The sequence below is a fragment of the Rhinopithecus roxellana genome, chromosome 20 (assembly GCF_007565055.1).
Source record: "Rhinopithecus roxellana isolate Shanxi Qingling chromosome 20, ASM756505v1, whole genome shotgun sequence".
NCBI classification, from domain to species: domain Eukaryota; kingdom Metazoa; phylum Chordata; class Mammalia; order Primates; family Cercopithecidae; genus Rhinopithecus; species Rhinopithecus roxellana.
The window spans coordinates 30889197-30909905 of record NC_044568.1 but is presented as its reverse complement, the minus strand read 5'-3'; the positions used below and the strand labels follow the sequence as shown (position 1 = coordinate 30909905).

Genomic DNA, 20709 nt, shown 5'->3' with positions numbered 1-20709 from the left:
CTACATTATAAAGGAAGAAAGATCCCAAATAACCTAACTTTACCCCTCAAAGAAAAAGAACAGACTAAACCCAAAGTTAACAGAATGAAGGAAATAATAAAGATCAGGACAGAAATAAATCAAAGAGAGAACAGAAAAACTGCAGAAAATCAACAAAATCAGGTTGGTTTTTCAAAAAATATAAAAGTTGACAAACCCATAGCTACACTAAGAGAAAAAAGAAGACTAAAAATCAGAAATGAAAGAGGGGACATTACAACTGATGTCACAGAAATAAAAAGGACCATAAGGGACTATTATGAACAATTATATGCCAACAAATTGGATAACCTAGAGAAAATGGGTATTTCTAGAAACATAGAACCTACAAAGATTGAATCAAGACCAGAAAACCTGAACATACCAATCACAAATAAAAACATTAAAGTTGTAATAAAATACTTTTCATCAAAGAAAAGCCCAGGACCAGGCCGGGCGCGGTGGCTCAAGCCTGTAATCCCAGCACTTTGGGAGGCCGAGACGGGCGGATCACGAGGTCAGGAGATCAAGACCATCCTGGCTAACACGGTGAAACCCCGTCTCTACTAAAAAAATACAAAAACTAGCCGGGCGAGGTGGCGGGCACCTGTAGTCCCAGCTCCTCGGGAGGCTGAGGCAGGAGAATGGCGTAAACCCGGGAGGCGGAGCTTGCAGTGAGCTGAGATCCGGCCACTGCACTCCAGTCCGGGAGACAGAGCGAGACTCCGCCTCAAAAAAAAAAAAAAAAAAAAAAGCCCAGGACCAGATGGCTAAGAATTAATACTGACCAGGTGCAGTGGCTCAGCCTGTAATCCTAGCACTTTGGGAGGTTGAGGCAGGCAGATCACCTGAGATCACCAGTTTAAGACCAGCCTGGCCAACATGGTGAAACTCCATCTCTTCTAAAAATACAAAAATTAGCCGGGCATGGTGGCAGACGCTTGTTATTACAGCTACTCAGGAGGCCAAGGCAGGAGAATCGCTTGAACCTGGAAGGCGGAGGTTGCATGAGCCAGGATTGCGCCATTGTATTCCAGCCTGGGTGACAAGAGCAAAACTCTGTCTCAAAAAAAAAAAAAAAAAAGAATTTATACCAATCCCTCTTAAACTCTGCCAAAAACTATAAGTTCCAAACTCATTTTCTGAGGGCAGCATCACCCTAATACTAAAGTCAGACATCACAGTAACATAACATCCTTTTATGATAAAAGAACTCTCAACAAAATAAGTATAGAAGACAAATTTCTCAATGTAATAAAGGCAATTGATGAAAAGTCCACATTCTCAACTAATATCATTAATGGGGAAAAAACTGAAAGCTTTTCCTTTAAGATGTGTATAAGGCAAGGATGCCCACTCAATACTTCCACTCAACACAGTACTAAAAATACTAGCAAGAGCAATCAGGCAAGAAGGCATCATATCAGAAAAAAAGAAGTACAGTTATCCATTTGTAGATGACATGATCCTAAATATAAATAACCTAACAACTTCACAGAAAAAATGTTAGAAGAAATGAATTAATAAGTTGTAAGATAAAAAAATCAACATACAAGTATCAGTTGCATTTCTTTACACCAATAACAGTCTATCCAAAAAAAAATCAAGAAAAAAATCACATTTACAGTAGCATCAAAAGAATAAAATAGTTTGGTTTAAAACAAAAAAAAAAACAGAGTTTCGCTCTGTTGCCCAGGCTGGAGTGCAGTGGCGCGATCTCAGCTCACTGCACCCTCCGCCTGCCAGGTTCAAGCAATTCTCTGCCTCAGCCTCCCAAGTAGCTGGGATTACAGGTACCCACCACCACACCCAATAATTTTTGTATTTTTAGTAGAGATGGGGTTTCACCATCTTGGCCAGGCTGGTCTTGAACTCCTGACCTCGTGATTCACCCAACTCGGACTCCAATAGTGCTGAGATTACAGGCATGAGCCACTGCGCCTAGCCCAGAAATAATTTTAATAAATGTAATAAATTTTAATAAATAATAATAAAGATCTGTACCCTGAAAACTATAAAACATTGATGAAAGAAACCGAAGACACAAAAAAGGGAAAGATATCCCATGTTCATAGATTTGAAGAATACTACTTAAATGTCCATACTAACCAAAATGATACAGATTCAACACAACCCCTATCAAAATTCCAATGACATTCTTCACAGAAAAAAAAAAAGAAAAAAAAACTTAAAAACACAAAAGACCCCAAATAGCAAAAACAATCTTGAGAAAGGAAAACAAAGTTGGAGGCATCACAATTCATGATTTCAAATTATATTACAAAGCTAATCAAAACAGTATGGTACTAGCATAAAAACAGACACATACACCAATGGAAAAGAACAGTAGTTCCAGAAACAAACCCAATCATGTATGTTCATATCATTTTCTACAAGGCCACCAAGAAGACACAATGGAAAAAGGATAGTATCATTAACAAATGGTGTTGGGAAAACAGGCTATCCATACGCAAAAGAGCTACACTAGACCCTTACCTTACACCATGTATAAAAATTCAACTCAAAATGGATTAAAAACCTAAACCTGGCCGGGCGCGGTGGCTCAAGCCTGTAATCCCAGCACTTTGGGAGGCCGAGACGGGCGGATCACGAGGTCAGGAGATCGAGACCATCCTGGCTAACACGGTGAAACCCCGTCTCTACTAAAAAAAATACAAAAAAACGAGCCGGGCGAGGTGGCGGGCGCCTGTAGTCCCAGCTACTCAGGAGGCTGAGGCAGGAGAATGGCGTAAACCCGGGAGGCGGAGCTTGCAGTGAGCTGAGATCCGGCCACTGCAATCCAGCCCGGGCGACAGAGCGAGACTCCAGCTCAAAAAAAAAAAACCTAAACCTAAGACCAGAAATCATAAAATTACTAGAAGAAAACAGGTAACAAGCTAGAAAAACTCCTTGATATTGGCCTTGGCTATGATTTTTTGAATATTACACCAAAAGCACAGGCAACAAAAGCAGAAACAAACAAGTGAGACTACATCAAACTAACAAGCTTCTACACAGCAAAGGAAACAATCAAGAGTGAAGAGATAATCTGTTGAATGGAAGGACATATTTACAAATGGGAGCACATACATCTAAGGGGTTAATATCCAAAATACATAAGTAATTCAAACAACTCAATAGCAAGAAAATAACCCAATTTAAAACTAGGCAAAGCATCTGAATAGACATTTCTTAAAAAGAAGACATACGAATGGTGTACACATATATGAAAAAGTGCTCAGCATCAGTAATCATCAGGGAAATGTAAATCAAAACAATAATATCAGTTCACACCTGTCAGAATGGCTATTATTAAAAAGACAAAAAATAACAAGTGTTGGTCAGGATGTGGAGAAACAGAAACTCCTGTACACTGTTGGTGGGAATGTAAACTAGTACAGCCATTATGGAAAATGGTATGGAGGTTCATCAAAAAACTAAAAATAGAACTACCTTATGATCCAGCAATCCCATTTTTTGGGTATATATCCAAGGAAATGAAGTCAGTACGTTAAAGAGATATCTGCACTCCCATTTTCATTGTAGCATTATTCACAATAGTCAAGATACAAAATCAATGTAAGTGTTCTACAGATGAATGGATAAAGAAAATGTAGTATATACACACAGTAGAATACTCTTCAGCCATTAAAAAGGAAATCCTGCCATTTATGACAATATGGATGAAACTAGTGAATATTAAGTGAAATAAGCCAGGCGCAAAAAAATAAGTATTGTATAATCTCACTTACATGTGGAATCTAAAAAAGTCAAACTGACAGAAACAGAGTAGAATGGTGGTTATCAGTGGTGAGGAAAGGGAGCTAGGAAGATGCTGGTCAAATGAAACAAACTTTCAGTTAGGAAGCATAAGTTCAACAGATCAATTATACAGCATATCGACAATAGTTAATAACATATTGGATACTTGAAAATTGCCAAGAGAATTGTTCTAGCCACAAAAAATGGTAAGTATATATGATAATGCATATGTTCATTATCTTTACTTTAGACATCCTACAATGTGAACATACATATTGAAACATCATGTTGTATACAATATACAATTTTGTCAACTGAAATAATTTATTAAAATAAAACAAATGAACAGAGGTTCTGAGATCAGTGAGATAATACCAAAGAATCTAACACTTGCATCACTGGAGTCTAAGAGGGAGAAAGTAGAGCAGAAAATATCTGAATGGCTTAAAACTTTACATATTTGATGAAAGACGTAAACTTACATTTAAGCTCAACAAATCCCAAAGAAAATAAATTCAAACACCCAGGCATATCATAATCAAACCAATAAAAACCAAAGACAAAGATTCCTGAAAATACTCTGAGAAAAATAATAGGTTTCATATAGGAGAATTATTACTTTAATGGCTGCACATTTCTCATCAGAAACCATGGAGGCTGAATGAACAGAACTGTCAACACAGTATTTTATATCCAGCAAAAATATCTTTCACGAATTAAGGCAAAATAAACACATTCTCAGATGAAGAAAAATTAAGAGAATTAAATGTCAATAGACTTGCACTAAAAGAAATTTTCCAGATGAAAAGGACTGATACCGATGTAAACTTGGAACATCAATAATTAAAGAAGATAAATACAAATGATAAATATTGTGGTAAATGTGATCAACTGTTTTCCTGTTGGGTTCTTAAAAATATCTATGATAGTTGTAAGGAAAAAAGACATTGTCTGATGAGTCTTATTTTTTATTTTTATTTTTTGAGACCCAGCGTCTAGCTCTGTCGCCCAGGCTGGAGTGGAGTGGAGTGATCTTGGCTCACTGCAACCTCTGCCTCCTGGGCACAAGTAATCCTCCCACTTCAGCCTCCTGAGTAGCTGGGACTACAGGAACATGCCACCATGCCTAGCTAATTTTGTGTATTTTTTGTAGAGACGGGTTTCACCATGTTGTCCAGGCTGGTCTCGAACTTCTGGACTCAAGCAATCTGCTCGCCTCAGCCTCCCAGTCCTGGGATTACAGGTGTGAGCCATAGTGCCCAGCCAAGTCTTATGATTTATAAGAAAATTATAACATAAAGGGGAGAGGGTAAAGGAATGTAAACAGTGGTAAGATTTCTACATTCCACTTGAACTGGTAAAATATTGACTTCTAAGTGGACTGTAAAAAGTATGTTTATAGTAATCCCTAGAGCAAATACTGCAAAACTATTCAAAGAACTATAGTTTAAAAAAAAATAAGTTAAAATCAGTAACAGAAAGATAACTGAAAAACTCTAAATATTTGAAAATTATAGTAATATCAAGAAAAATCAGAAAATATTCTGAATTGAACACAAAACTACAACACAATAAAATCTGTGAGATAAAGCAAATGGGAAATTTATAGCATTAAATGCTTTTGTTAGAAAAGCACAAAAAGCCTTCTGATCAGTGCTGAATAAAATAAATAAATAAATAAATCATAAAATCAATGATCTGAGCTTCCACCACAATAAGCTAGAAAAGGGGGCAAATAAACCCAAAGCAAAGAAAGGAGAAAATAGTAAAGATCAGAAATTAATGAAACTTAAAACAGAGAAACAGCAAAATATCAATAAACCAGAGCAGGTTCTTACAAAAGAGAAATGCAGCCAGGCACGGTGGCTCATGCCTATTATCCCAGCACTTTGGGAGGCCAAGGCAGGTGGATCACCTGAGCTCAGGAGTTTGAGACCAGCCTGGCCAACATGGTGAAACCCCATCTCTACTAAAAATACAAAAATAAGCTGGGCATAGTGGCGTGCGCCTATAATTCCAGGTACTCAGGAGGCTGAGGCAGGAGAATCGCTTGAACCCGGGAGGCAGAGGTTGCAAGGTTGCATTGAGCCAAGATTGCACCACTGCCCTCCAGCCTGGCCGACACAGTAAGACTCTGCCTCAAAAAAAAAAAAAAAAAAAAGATAAATATAATTAATAAACCTCTAGTAAGACTAACAAAGAAACAGAGAGAGAAAACACAAATTACCAGTATCAGGAATGATAGAGGGAATACCACTGACGCCAAAGACATGAAATGGATTTAAAAAAATACTACAAACCCTTCTACACAGATAAATTCAACAACTCAGATGGACCAACTCCTTGAAAATCACAAAGTACCAAAACTCACTCAAATAGAACATTGAAATTACTCAATAACTGTTTTTAAATTTTAATTCATAGTAATAGCCTTCTAAAATAGAACTCTCTAGCAAATTCTACCAGACATTTAAATAATAACACAATTCTACACAATCTCTCCTGGAAAATAGAATGGAATGAAATACTTCCCAACTCTATGAAATCAGTATCACCTGATTTTAAAACCAAAGACAATTTTTTAAAAACCACTATAGTCCAATATCCCTCATGAACAAAAATACAAAAATTCTCAACAAAATACTAGCAAACTGAATCCATCAATATGTAAAAATAACACAACCCAACCGAGGGTTATCTTGGAAATGCAAAGCTGGCTTCAATAACAACAAAAAAATCAGGCCAAGTGTGGCAGCTTATGCCTGTAATCCCAACACTTTGGGAGGCTGAGTCAGGAGTTGAAGACCAGCCTGGCCAACATGGTAAAAACCTGTCTCTACTAAAAATTCAAAAATCAGCCGGGCATGGTGGTGTGCACCTGTAATCCCAGGTACTTGGGAGGCTGGTGAGGGAAGCTTGAACCCAAGAGGCAGAGAGTGCAGTGAGCCAAGATCACACCATTGCACTCCAGCCTGGGTGACAGAGTTAGACTCCGTGCCAAAAAAAAAAGAAAGAAAGCAAAAATCTATCAGTATGTTTCACCATATTGACATTCTAAAAGGGAGAAAAAAGGTCCTATCAATTATGCAGAAAAAGCATCTGACAAAATTCAACATCTGTTCCTGACAAAAACTTCCAACAAGCAGAAATAAAAGAGACTACCCTCAATCTAATTAACGGTATTTTTTTAAGCCAACAACAACAACAAAGTTATTTAATGCTTAATGACTACATGTTTCCCCCCTACAATTGGATCAAGGCAAAAAGTCCCAACCAGTGCAATAAGGCAAAGAAAAAAATAAAGAAATTATCAATAAAAGAACAAAACAGATTCCTTAATAATGCAAAAGGAAAACATTTGACTGGCGTAAAAAGAATTATTCTATTCCAGACTCTATTACATGTCTCACACTTTTAATCCTGGAGAGTCTGCTTTGTATGTTAGGATATTTATTAGTATAGTTGTGATCTTTGAGCAGTAAGTACTACTAATATTCCAACTATAATAACTGGGTTAAGGCGGCACAAAAGAATAATTTTAAAAAATAGTTCCCTAGAAAATAGATCCTGAGAATAAAAAGAAATATGTAAACATATATATATGTACTTCCAAATGTAAAAATAAAGCTTGTCATATAGTAAAACAAAAAAACCCAGCTGCACAGAAAAAATTTTAATTAACTTAAATAAGAGATTTGTTAACAACAATATGCCTTAAAGGCTAGAAAGACAGAAAATACTAGAAAAAAAATGCTTCTAACTAGCAAGAATATAAGGCACCAAACCAAACTAGAAGGTAAAGTGGAAATAATTAAGAATGAGTTTCAAAGAATGATGGACAAAATGTTTTAGAGAAGAACACAATTTGGCAGAATGACTACCTGTATCTAGAGCGTATTTTGAAAGTGGAATCAAACAAATTCAATTAATACTTTTATTTTTCAGACAGGGTGTTTCTTGCTCTGCCTCCCAGGCTGGAGTGCAGTGGCAGGATCATCACTCACTGCAGCCTCGAACTCCTGGGCTCAAGTGATCCTTTAGCCTCAGCTGCCTAGTAGCTGGAACCACCACACCCAGCTAATTTTACTTTTTGTAGAGACGCGGTCTCACCACGTTGCCCAAGCTGGTCTCAAACTCCTGGCTTCAAACAACTCTCCTGCCTTGGCCTCCCAAAGTGTTGGGATTACAGGTGTAAGCCACCATGCCCAGCCAATTAATACTTTATATAAAAGAAGTAAAGAGCTTAATTTTTCCAAATTTAAGACAAACATGCAGATTAAAAGGCAAGCCAAAATTAAATATTGCCAAGTCATTTTAATGGTCAGAATTAGAGGATCAAGTGCAATTACTAGAGTTGAAGAAGTCAAATACTTTTCAATTTGAAATCTTATCTGAGGGAAAACACTATCTGATTACTTTTAGGAAGCAACCCGGAGTTCATACTGACCTTTTTTTTTTACCTTAAGTATTTCTGAAATTTAAAGAAATAAGAATAGATTCTGGCTAAATTTTCAGGTCATTTGCAATTTTAAATTTTCTCATCAGGCCGGGCGCGGTGGCTCAAGCCTGTAATCCCAGCACTTTGGGAGGCCGAGGCGGGCGGATCACGAGGTCAGGAGATCGAGACCATCCTGGCTAACACAGTGAAACCCCGTCTCTACTAAAAACTACAAAAAACTAGCCGGGCGACGTGGCGGCGCCTGTAGTCCCAGCTACCCGGGAGGCTGAGACAGGAGAATGGCGTGAACCCGGGAGGCGGAGCTTGCAGTGAGCTGAGATCCGGCCACAGCACTCCAGCCTGGGTGACAGAGCAAGACTCCGTCTCAAAAAAAAAAAAAAAAAAAATTCTCATCATAAACTGCTTCAAGCTCTTTGATCACTTCCACTGATTACTACACAAGAAATAATTTGCAGTTTCCCTTTTATATCATTTACATTTAAATACAAGAAAATGCCCATAAAAATCTAAGAAATGTTCATTTCAAAAACTACAAAATCAAACTGTAAGTATTAAAGTGCCCACAAAACCATTTTGGAATACCATGGAATTGAGTGAGGCAGGGAGTAACAACTCTCAAACTACTTTTATTTAATCTTACTTATATTTAAGAATAAATTATCTTCAACAGACCTAATCTAATTGTGGAATCATTTCAAGGTGTTTTGAATAATCATATCATTTATAGATATCAGAGCAGAACAAATTGGATTAAGTCAAGAACTATAATTATACTCTTAGGACATTTGCTGATGACAGAGGTTTCTCTGACACCAGTGACAAAGTAATATTTTCTGAAACTATTACGACATGCCTAGACAAATTAAATTTTTTAGCTTTATAACAAGAAAGCTCATAAATGTATCTCAGAGGATACAATTTTTTGAAAAATTGGTTAAATAGGTTATGTCACAGAGGAAACCTAATTTGCCTGTCTGCCAAGGAAATTTTTAAATAAGCCAATAATTTAACATTATGAGATCTGAAGTAATTACTTTTATACACGGCAAGCTCCAGCCCAGTCACCAGTACCTCCTTTACCATATCCAATGAATATTTTAACATGATTTCCCTCTAATGGTCTTCAGCTTTACATGGATAGACTCTGACATCGATAATTCCTTAGAGAGGTGCTTATTCCACAAGCTGTTCTTGCTTTTCCTGAGGACATATATATGTATACAAGCGTTTTTAGATATTAATCATTTTTAAGTTTTTTTGCTTAAAATCAAAAGTTTCCTTACAGTATGTTTCAAAGATAAAATCACATTACATTATTGAGGAAACTACTAGTTAAGACTCTAAAATGCATACAAGGCTGGGTGCAGTGGCTCATGCCTGTAATCCCAGCACTTTGGGAGGCCAAGGCAGGCGGATCACTTAAGGCCAGGAGTTTGAGACCAGCCTGGCCAACATGGTGAGACCCCATCTGTACTAAAAATACAAAAAAAAAAAAAAAAAAAAAAAAAATTGGCCGGGCCTGGTGGCGCTTGCTTCTAGTCACAGTTACTCAGGACACTGAGGCATGAGAATCACTTGAACCCAGGAGGCAGAGGTTGCATGAGCTGAGATAGTGTCACTGCACTCCAGTCTGGGCGACAGAGCAAGACTCTGTCTCCTAAATAAATAAATAAAATGCATACAAAATAGTTGCAGTAGTACCCGCAGATAGATACAGAATTAAAGGAAAAGGAATCCTTAGGAAAATTCTATATCCTATCTAGAGTACCTCTTAAGCTCCCTCTGCTGGTTACCATTTAAATAAAGTAGGAAAAAAATGTTCCTTTTTTCTTTGAGGGGGTGATGGGAGATGCAGGATGAAGGATGAAGTTCATAATGTTACTACTAAAATTGAAAGGAGATTCTCTTAAAAGGGGGCTAAATCTAACTGATGACTATCTTCTGTAAGAAGGCTTTAAAAGGATTTCCAAACAGATTGGGGGAAGAGGGACTGAAAATAAGGGGAGTGACTGCCAAGTTTGAATATGTTAATCATTAAATTGATATGCCAAAATGCAAAAGCATTTAGTATCAATCAACTATAAATGATTATGACTTAACACTAGAAAAATTAAGAATTTAAATATATTTCACAAACTTCACCAGAACAAAAAACTTTTATCACACTATTTAATCTACTTAGTTTCAATATTAAGGTTTATTTTTTCTTCCAGAGTGAAAGGAACAATTTAAATAATTATCAGGATGTATAAACGAATATCCATTCAGATAAAACATTACTGCTTAAAAGTGGCTATCTAAGAAATATTTTGCATGTAATAAATATATTTCATGTTTAGGTTAACAGGCACCATCTTGAGAGCAGAAGTTTTTTTTTTTAACTAATAAATAAATTACATTCAAGAAAACAAGGTGTTTATATCTGAGTATATCATTAAATGTTTTTCTTCATATAGCACCCAAACTTCAAACTGTCTAGAAAGTATCTCCTAAAATATAACTCATACCTTAAGTAATAAAAATAAAGGCCAAGAAAAAAAATCAATTTAAGACAAAATGTACAGTTTATATTCTTAATTCCCCATTCAATAAAATATCAATTGCCAATTTACTAAAAGTAAATGAACTGTATAGATGCAATCTGTTAGCACTGAAAATCTGAAATATATATTTTTAAAAATCACTCTTTCTGACAGTATTTAAAATATTGCATCTCTGGTGTCAAACCTGAAAACAATCAAGCATCTTATTACCCTAGTTTTCATACCTACCCCACACCCCATCACTTTTTATCCTTTACATCCATCCAGTATTTTTTTTTTTTTTTTTTTTTTTTTGGCAAATACACTTACTTATATCCCAAACACAAAACACTGACAATACTCCTTGGTAAACAAGGAAATCCCAGAACAGTCCAAGCCTACACAGCTTTGCTCCAAAAGTGTGGCACAGGCTAAACGACAGGAGAGAAACAATCAATGGCCCTTATTGATGCAGTCAGAATGCTCCTGAGAGTCCGTAACTGTTTGAGAATTTGTTGATGTAATCCTGACAGAAGTTTCGGCAGGTTTGGCAGACCAAGTATCAGAGAATAAGTCTTTGATTGATAATTTTTCTATTTATTTCTGCCAAGGCGACTGAAAACACGAAAGCCTTTTCATCAGACAGGTTAGCATAGATGTCAATTTCCTTTTCCTGTTTTTCTGTTAAAAGAAAAAGGGAAAGTTTAATACAAAGGCAGTAGATGCAGTACATGTAAATTTTTTAAAGCTTTCAAGTATTTCTTTAAATGACAGTATTATATATAATACTACAATATACATTAAATGTCACTATGCTACTGAACTAAAAAGTTTTTTAAATTATACAAAGGAGTTACCGAAATGAAGATTAAATGAAGACAATATATATTTCTATACACAGGCGCTCTAACAGATATATCATTTCTCTAAGAGCCTCATACATTTCTATCTCCTCACTGTCTCAATCAAAATGAATTTTCTCTGCTAGATGAAATTAATTCTGAGAGATAGTCCCCTTCTGAACATCAATGGTGACTTTATGAATACATTAACATATTCATCTTCATCTTCTTATACAGGAAATAACATTTATTTCTATCTTTCCCCTCTCGTTTACAAATGTAATCCAAGTTCACAGAAAATTTGAAAAAGAAAATAAAAATCACTCGTAATCTCATGAGTCAGCAAAAATCACAATTAACATCTTGGTATGTATTCTTCCAAGTTACTTTTTCAGGATCCCCTGATTCTATTTTTATTTTGTTTTGACATTCTAATCAAAGTTAAATGCATATAATTTACAATCAAATCATTTTTATAAAACTTGTTAAACAGAAGCCCTTTGCCCCATGCACATTTCCCATTCTCCAAATGCAACTACTTTTTTTGTGACCTTTTTTTTCCAGTTGTTCCTTTTTGCTTTTACAAAAACAAATATCTAAGTAACATCTGTACAAGATGCTACTTCAGGGTTTTAGGCATTACTGATTCACTTTCCCCCATGGAAAATAAGGGTCACACTGTTTTGCATCTCTTGCCCCAATAAACACCCTGCCCATCCCTCATCTTCTCACTATAGTTCAGTCATAACTTCAGTAACATCAATTTTCAATGATTACATTATTATGCCTATGGTAAGTGATTTCACTTTTCCTTTACATTGTTTTTTCCCTGAAGTGATTCTCTTTTTACTTGCTTAGTTCTCATTTCTAACTCAACCCAAAGTCTTTCCTAGTTGTATAAATTTTTCAGGATGTTTATACATATAAGGTATTTTATCATTTTTATCTTGTGGAAGAAATCTCTCCAAGTCTTCCAACCTGCTCCAGTATGAAATGGTTGCTCTCTAGGCCTACTGCACAATTATCATCTTGTGCTCTTTCATCAGCATCATGCTGGAGACTCTCATCTCTAGAGTCGCGTGGACCCACCTTTGTCTTGAATCCAAAGATCCTTTCTTGGTTTACTTCTTTATTTTGGTAGCAGGTAACTTATAGGGGCTTCCTGAGAAAGGGAGTATTGGTAGCAAATTTTTTGAGACCCTGAATGTCAGAAAATATATTTAGTCTACCTTCACATTGATTCATGGTTTGACTGAGTATAGACTTGTAGGTTTCTGCTTAGAACTGTGAAGGTAGTAAATTGTCTTCTGACTACTGGTGCCACTGTTGAGAAAACCCAATACCTTTTTTATAGTTATTTTTAAAATCAATGATAAATTTACATAGAGTGAAATACACAGATTCTCTATGTGTTCAACTGGAGGAGTTCTGACAAACATATACAAACATGTAACCCATGTCACAATCAACATATAACAAATTTCCTCCAGAAATCCCTCATGCTTCTTTCCAGCCAATCCCTCTCTACACCTACAAGCAACCATTGTTCTGATTTCTATTACCATAGAATCATTCTGTCTATTGCTAAACTTTATATAAATGGCATCATATATAGTATGTACTCTTTTGTGTCTAGCTTATTTTGCTCAACATGTTTTTGACATTCATTGATGCTATTCATATATCAGTAGTTTGTTCTTTGCTGGACAACATTCCATTGTATTAGTTCCAACATCATTTTGTTTTTCATTTTTCTGAAAACCTGAGGAATTTTCTTTAACCAAAGAGATATGAGATATAATGACAAACTCTGGCATAATTTATCTTTTTAACCATCTGTTAGACTGGGAATTTGTAGGCCCTTTTAACAAAGAAACTCAATGTCCTTCAGGTTGGGAAAATTTTCTTGAATAAATAATTGTCATTGTTAAAGTCATTGATGACTTCCTTCTCCTCCATCTTCCATGTTCCTTATCTGAAACTTCAATTATTTGCAGATGTCAGACCTCACACTGGTCCTCTAAATTTATGGTTTCCATTCTGTTTCTTCCATCGCTTTTCAATTGCTATACTTTGTGGAACCTTTCTTCAATTTTATCTTTAAGCCTTTTATTAAAGTTGTTCATTTCTGTGTATCATCTATGTTTTGGGATTTTTTTTGGAATATTTTAAAGCTCATATTCCAACTGGCTTTTTGACCTCTGCGATTTCCTTTTAAATATCATCTTGTTCGTTTTACAATTACAATCACTGCTTTTGCTAAAGATATTAATAATAGTTTATAGTTTTTCTTTTCCCTGCAAAAACTTGTTGTTTTCCAAGTTATTTTTTCTCTCCTGTTGATTTGGTCTTAGCCTTTCATACTATAATATATGCTTTCTTCCAGATATCTGGGTAATTCTTGGCAATATGCTCATATATAGGAGAGTGACCTGATTAGAGAAGAAGCTGATTAGAAACATTTACACATATGTGGAGCTTGACTGTAGTCATCAGATTACGATGATCCAATTAGGCCACTTCTTTGTGAATCTCTAATGAGCGTATCTTTATTTGGGGCCTTTTCTCTTGGGTCCTTCAGATTCTCTAGAGAAGATATGTTCCATCTTTTTTTATCTGGACGCTAATAAGCCAAACTCAAGAACTCAGTATTTACTATGTCCTATTTTCACCTAGGCTTCCTGATCTTAACATGGTATCCTGGCCGTCAACAGACACCTGGTGTTCCTGAGACCAAAGACTGTATTATTTATCTTTTTCAAAGGATAAAGTTGGGGGATAAGAGGGTAAACAGTCCTAGTGAGCTATTCATAAAAAGACTTGCAAACAATCTTCTCATTTTTAGCCTCAATTCCACTTCTACTTCCAGACATAACTGATACACAAATTCCTGACTTTTAGGTAATTGTGTAATAAAAATCAGTTTCTTTCTTAGATTTCCCCAAAGGAGTTTAGAGCTAGATGTGTTTCTTCAATCCACCATCTTCAGCTTGAAGTCTACATTCATTCTTTTTTTTTTTTTTCCGAGACAGAGCTCGCTCTGTCGCCAGGCTGGACAATGATGCGATCTCAGCTCACTGCAACCTCTGCCTCCTGGGCTCAAGCGATTCTCCTGCCTCAGCCTCCCAAGTTGCTGGGACTACAGACGCACACCACCACACTCGGTTAATTTTTTTTTTTTTTGTATTTTTGGTAGAGACAGGGTTTCACCATGTTGGCCAGAACGGTCTTGATCTCTTGACCTCGTGATCTGCCCGCCTCCGCCTCCCAAAGTGCTGGGATTACAGGCATGAGCCACCACACCCGACCCATTCATTCTTAAGTTCATTAATATGATGTTCAGAATTGCCTAACATATTTTAATCAATCAAAATGTCACTTCTATAATATCCAGAATACCCTTATATATAAAATGAAGACTTACATCAGACTAACAAAAATTGTTGTTGAATGACTTGTTTTTATGACTTTATAAAGATATATTATTATGATGATGTCTAACAAGCTTTCCTTTTCCATTCTTCCTTCTTATTCTGTTTCAAAAGAGAAGTCATTTTTTTCCCCTTTGGACCTCTCATCTGACTAGATAGAAAAGTCTATTTTTTTTTTTTTTTTTTTGAGACAAAGAGTCTCACTCTGTTGCCCAGGCTGGAGTGCAGTGGCCGGATCTCAGCTCACTGCAAGCTCCGCCTCCTGGGTTTACGCCATTCTCCTGCCTCAGCCTCCCGAGTAGCTGGGACTACAGGCGCCCACCACCTCGCCCAGCTAGCTTTTTGTATTTTTTAGTAGAGACGGGGTTTCACCATGTTAGCCAGGATGGTCTCGATCTCCTGACCTCGTGATCCGCCTGTCTCGGCCTCCCAAAGTGCTGGGATTACAGGCTTGAGCCACCGCGCCCGGCCTTGAAAAGTCTATTTTTAAGTTAGGTTTTTTAGACACATTGTCAGGTTTTCCTTAATTCATGTGTTAAAGTTAAAACTTGCTTCAAATTTTTCAAATGCTCTAAGAGCAAGGAATCAATAAAAACCAACGAAATAGCTATTTAGCACTAAGAAGCATATCCAAGAAATCTATTCTAAAACACAGACATTTCAAAAGTTCATGTTAGGTTGGTACAAAAGTAAAACAACAATTACTTCTGCACCAATCTAATAGTTCTTGTCCATATTATATATAAGAGTACAACGGTTTACAACAAAGATTGGCAAACTAGGCCAAGTGCAGTGGCTCATGCATGCCTGCAATCCCAGCACTTTGGAAGGCCAAGCTAAAAGCATCACTTGAGCCCAGGAGTTTGAGACCAGCCTGGGCAACATAGTGAGACCTCATTTATACTAAAAGTAAAAAAAATTAGCCTGGCGTGGTGGCATGCACCTCTAGTCCCAACTACTTGGAAGGCTGAGGCAGGAGGATCGTTTGAGCCCAGGAGTTCGAGGCTGCAGTAAGCCATGATCACTCCACTGCACTTCAGCCTGGGTAACAGAGTGAGACCCTATCTCAGAAGGAAAAAAAAAAAAAAAAAAAGCAAGGAAAGAAAAAGATTGGCAAACTGTAGTACAAGTACCAAGGGTGGCCCACCACCTGCTTTATAAAGTATTACTGGAACACAGCATGCCCATTCATTTATGCATGGTTTATGGCTGCTTTCCAGCTACAATGACAGAGCTGAGTAGTTGTGAGAGAGATAGTATGGCCCACAAAGCCTAAAACATTTACTATCTGGCTCTTTACAGAAAAAGTGGAATGACTTCACAGTCTACGTAAGATTTCAGTTTGTGCTACAAAAACTAATTTAAGCAATTTCCTGCAATTTGTATCAAAAACAAATAAATTAAAAGCATATATTACTCTAGAAATAGCTTTCCTAAAATTTTTCTGTAATAAACAGAAAATGCCTAAAAAATATTTACAGCCAAATAAATGCTTCTTTTTTCAAGTAATCATGAAATAAAAGCTGAAATCCTGCATATATACAGTTCTACCACAAGCATACAGACTTCATTTCCCCAGCTAAAGACTGTCATTATCTGCTTTCTCATCTTCTCTCAACCAACACCAGAAGCATTCTCTTCTTTCAGCTGCATTCCCTCTACTTCAACTGAAAAGAATGTTGTTTTCTGAGCCAAGCAGTATTTCTCTCTTTTCCTTTTTCTCTGTTGACTTTTCTTTAACTAGTTTCCCTTCTAAAATAGTCCTTGGCATAGGTTTTCTGCACCCTATTGTTAAAGAAACATTCACATTGAATAAATAACTCAAACCCTCTGGAAGAGCATAATAGAAAGAAAGAGATAAGCAGTAAAATTACCCAAAGAATAAGGAGTACCTCAGCACAGCCTTCCCAGAATACAGTAAAAAATGATATAAATCTTATTCCTTTAGCCATACAATAGTAAGACACCTTTAACTTTGATAAAAGCTAGGAATGGCTATACTGGTAAAGCTGTTTTCTAGCAATAGTAACTTTACTCAAATAAAAGCACATAAAGCAGAGAGAAATAGTGAACTGGTAGAATGTTCTCATTGTCTAAAGTAAGTGAAATTTACATTTGTACAAAAAGCACTTGAGTAAGACAGAACATCTGAAAAGCAAAGCATAACTCACAAATAGTGTAAGAAATTATAAATGCATTTCAATGAAGATGAAATCATTTTGACAGAGGTTTTTAAAGCACAATAAAGAGCAACTATCCCTTTTTTAAATTAACTCCTGGCTTGAAAGTCTCAATTTTAAAAAGATATTTGTGGACATACAGAGGTTCATTATACTATTTTCTCTACTCTTGCATATGATGAAATTTTCCATAAGTTTTTAAAAAGATGCATACATCAAAGAAAAAGAGAAACTGAAGTTTTAATGTCTAAAAACAAGTTATTGATAGATATTTGTCAGAACAAAGGAGAAGACCTGTAAGGAGAAAAAGAAATATACTCTGGACCAAGAATTCATCTACACAAAAGCTGCCTCAGAGTAGGAAGCACACAAATCGCCCAATAAGCAGTTAAAAACTCCACCAAGAACACTTTCAATAGTAGAAGTTTAAAACTCACAGTATAACAGTTTGAAATAGTCTTAACAGAACTCAGACTTGTCTTAAAAAGACAAAAAAAAAAAGGTCCCAAGACGGGAAGCCGAGGAGGGCAGATTGCTTGAGCCCAGAAGTTCAAGACTAGCCTGGGCAACATGGTGAAACCCCCTCTACAAAAAAATTAGCTAGGCATGATGGTGCACACCTGTAGTCCTAGCTATTCAGGAGGCTGAGGGAGAATCACCTGAGCCATGGAGGTTGAGGCTGCAGTAACCCATGATTGCACCACTGCACTCCAGCCTGGGTGACAGAGCAAGACCCTGTCTCAAAAAGGAAAAAAAAGAAGGTACAATCATTTTAACAGGCTTCTCCAGGATGTCATATACAAATTACCTTTGAACTCTATTATCATCAGTTTATAGCAAGGTAAATTTTACCTAACTAAGCCTTTAGGTTTCCAATAAGAATTAAATTCCTGTGATTAAAAAAATAATAAGCATCTACCATAGAGGAAATGCTTTCAAACTAAAATATGAGTTGTGATTTTAGGTCCAGGAACTCAATGCCTCCACTTTCTTCACTACTACCTAATTAAGATCCCAGATCAATTTAATACTTGAAAAAAAAAAAACTGCTTGATTTATTTCATACCTCTTTCTTCCTCATGCTTTTTGGCAGATGCACTTTTAGGTCTTCCTCTTCCTCGTCTGATATGATCTGAATGGCTGTTACTTCGAGACCTCTTTCTGTTTTCTAAATCTTTATTTACTGTAGAATTTATCTTCTCTCTCCTAACTCTCTCTGTTCGCCTCCTCTTGGCCTCATGCTTGTTTTCTGTATGGATGAATAAAAGTGATATATTTTAGGGCTTAGCAAGAACTGTTTGCCCAAGTTCTCATTGTCTTCCTTTTTCTTTCTAAATAGCACTACAGTATGCTTCCTGGCATATTTCATAGAACTACAACCGTAACATGTATGTCTCCCCCACACCCATATAAGAAAAAAAGAAATTCAATAGAATTCAGATGGCAATAACACATGAAGTAGGAGGAATCTTGGAAGAGAAAACAAGTTTCTTCATTTGGCAGCTTAAATTTCAGCCTCTACAAGTTCACACAATTCCACAGCAACCTGTCTGCCTTTTTCTTCCTGTTTACAGGCTAAAAGTAGTGAAATATTAAGAAAAGAAAAAAAAAATTCCATACCTTTTTGCCCTCTACCTGAATTAAAGATTAAAATATGTGACATATGCAAAAGTAAAACTGATCTTAGAGACAATATATTAAGGTTACAATAAAAATCAAACAGAAAGCATCCATAACAAATATAAAAACCCTAGGCAAGTGAGTAGTTTTCACTTTAGCCACAGATAAGGTAATTTCTGATATAAGAGCATGTTGCTCCATAAATAGAATAGCAATAGGGAAACTTTACCAAATATGGTGATTTAATTAATGCAAGAAGCCACTCCTCCCACTCTAAACAAATCAAAATGTTGGATAAGACAAACAATAAACTTAAAGAAAAAAATATATATGATACCCTGCTTTAACACATACCTGCAATCAAAAGCAAGAAAGAGAATTCCGCAAATGCCAAAAATCACAGTGGTAAAGGGGCAAAACAAACAGAAAACTTCATATCCAAAAAACTAAAGGGAATAATGTGAAAGACTATAAAATAAGTATGCTAAATAAACTGCTGTAAAAAAATGAAAAGTAAAATAGTAATATTATCTCCAAATAACATATCCTTGGAGAATTAATCTGAAGTTTCAAATTAGACATATACCAGATAATACAAGAACATTTAATTATCCCAGACTGCAAGAAAGTTATTAAAGACAAGCAGGGTGTTGTTAAGACTCGGGCTAACATGAAGAGGTTCCTACTATTATAGGACAATTTGAGTATCAACAAAAATAATAACTGTTAATAGACTGAAATATATCAAGCATATGAATATATTAACATTAAAAACAAAAACTACTTGGCCACCATACGAAGATACTAAAGAAGCAACTCATTACTTTGAAAACTTAAATAGAGGGAAAGAACAAAGCATTTCTTCTGCTTTTTCTATTTAAACTGTGCTACTCACAGGGTAACCAAAGGGCAGATGGAGAGGTTTCTCATGTTAAAGCTAATAAACGAAGAAGGAATGACAGAATCAGAATATCAACACTTTTCAACCTGCAATGAACTAAAGGTTCTAAGCACTAAACATCAGCAGGTACTAACATCACTAAAAGAGAGAGAAGCAGGCCAGGCACGGTGGCTCACGCCCGTAATCCTAGCACTTTGGGTGGCCGAGGTGGGTGGATCACCTGAGGTCAGGAGTTGGAGACCAGCCTGACCAACATGGCGAAACCCCGTCTCTACTAAAAATACAAAATTAGCTGGGTGTGGTGGCACATGTCTGTAATCCCAGCTACTTGGGAGGCTGAGACAGGAGAATTGCTAGAACCTAGGAGGCAGAGGTTGCAGTGAGCTGAGATTGTGCCATTGTATTCCAGCCTGAGCAACAAAAATGAACTCCATCTCAAAAAAAAAAAAAAAAAAAAGAAAGAGAAGCAGACTTTAAGCACCTCCAGATAGAGGTACACATCACTACCTATTAAGTAGTCTTGTAAAAAAAAAAAAAAAAAAAAAATTCCAATCTCTCCAGCCTTTAGATCTAACTTACAACTAATAGGAAAAAGAGAAGTTATTCAAGGAATATGTTAACTGACACCATGGGGATACAAACAGCTCACACAAATGAACAGGTGATGCCATTTCTTCAACATCTAACTTGCAAGGAAAAAAAGAGAAAATAGTAGATAATAAGAGGGTTAAAAAAAAAATCATCTAGCCAGGCTCAGTAGCTCATGCCTGTACTCCAAAAGCACTTTAGGCATTTGGGAGGCCGAGGCAAGAGGACTGTTAGAGGTCAGTAGTTTGAGACCAGCCTGGGCCACACAGCAAGACCCTGTCTCAGCCTGGGTGACAAAGTGACCCCCTGTTCTTACACAAATGACGGGGCGTGGTGGCACATGCCTGTAATCCCAGCATCTTGGGAGGCCGAAGGGTGTGGATCAC

General features: G+C 36.4%; 1 protein-coding gene and 1 pseudogene across 2 annotated transcripts in view; one reads left to right on the top strand and one right to left on the bottom strand.

Annotated features, from left to right (window-relative positions):
• Window positions 1-10491, top strand: part of LOC104655452 — a 46726-nt pseudogene extending 36235 nt beyond the window's left edge.
• The window catches only part of C20H16orf87 (chromosome 20 C16orf87 homolog), a 31762-nt gene continuing 21447 nt past the window's right edge, over window positions 10395-20709 (bottom strand). Inside the window, exons 3-4 of one of the 2 annotated variants that reach the window (XM_030925512.1) lie at window positions 18281-18463; window positions 10395-11442 (exon numbers count right to left, since the gene is read on the bottom strand). In XM_030925512.1, the coding sequence (XP_030781372.1) occupies window positions 11324-11442; window positions 18281-18463 (302 nt within the window). In that variant the 3' untranslated portion in view covers window positions 10395-11323. The remainder of the gene's footprint in view (window positions 11443-18280; window positions 18464-20709) is intronic. The other variant, XM_030925513.1, reaches the window with a different exon arrangement.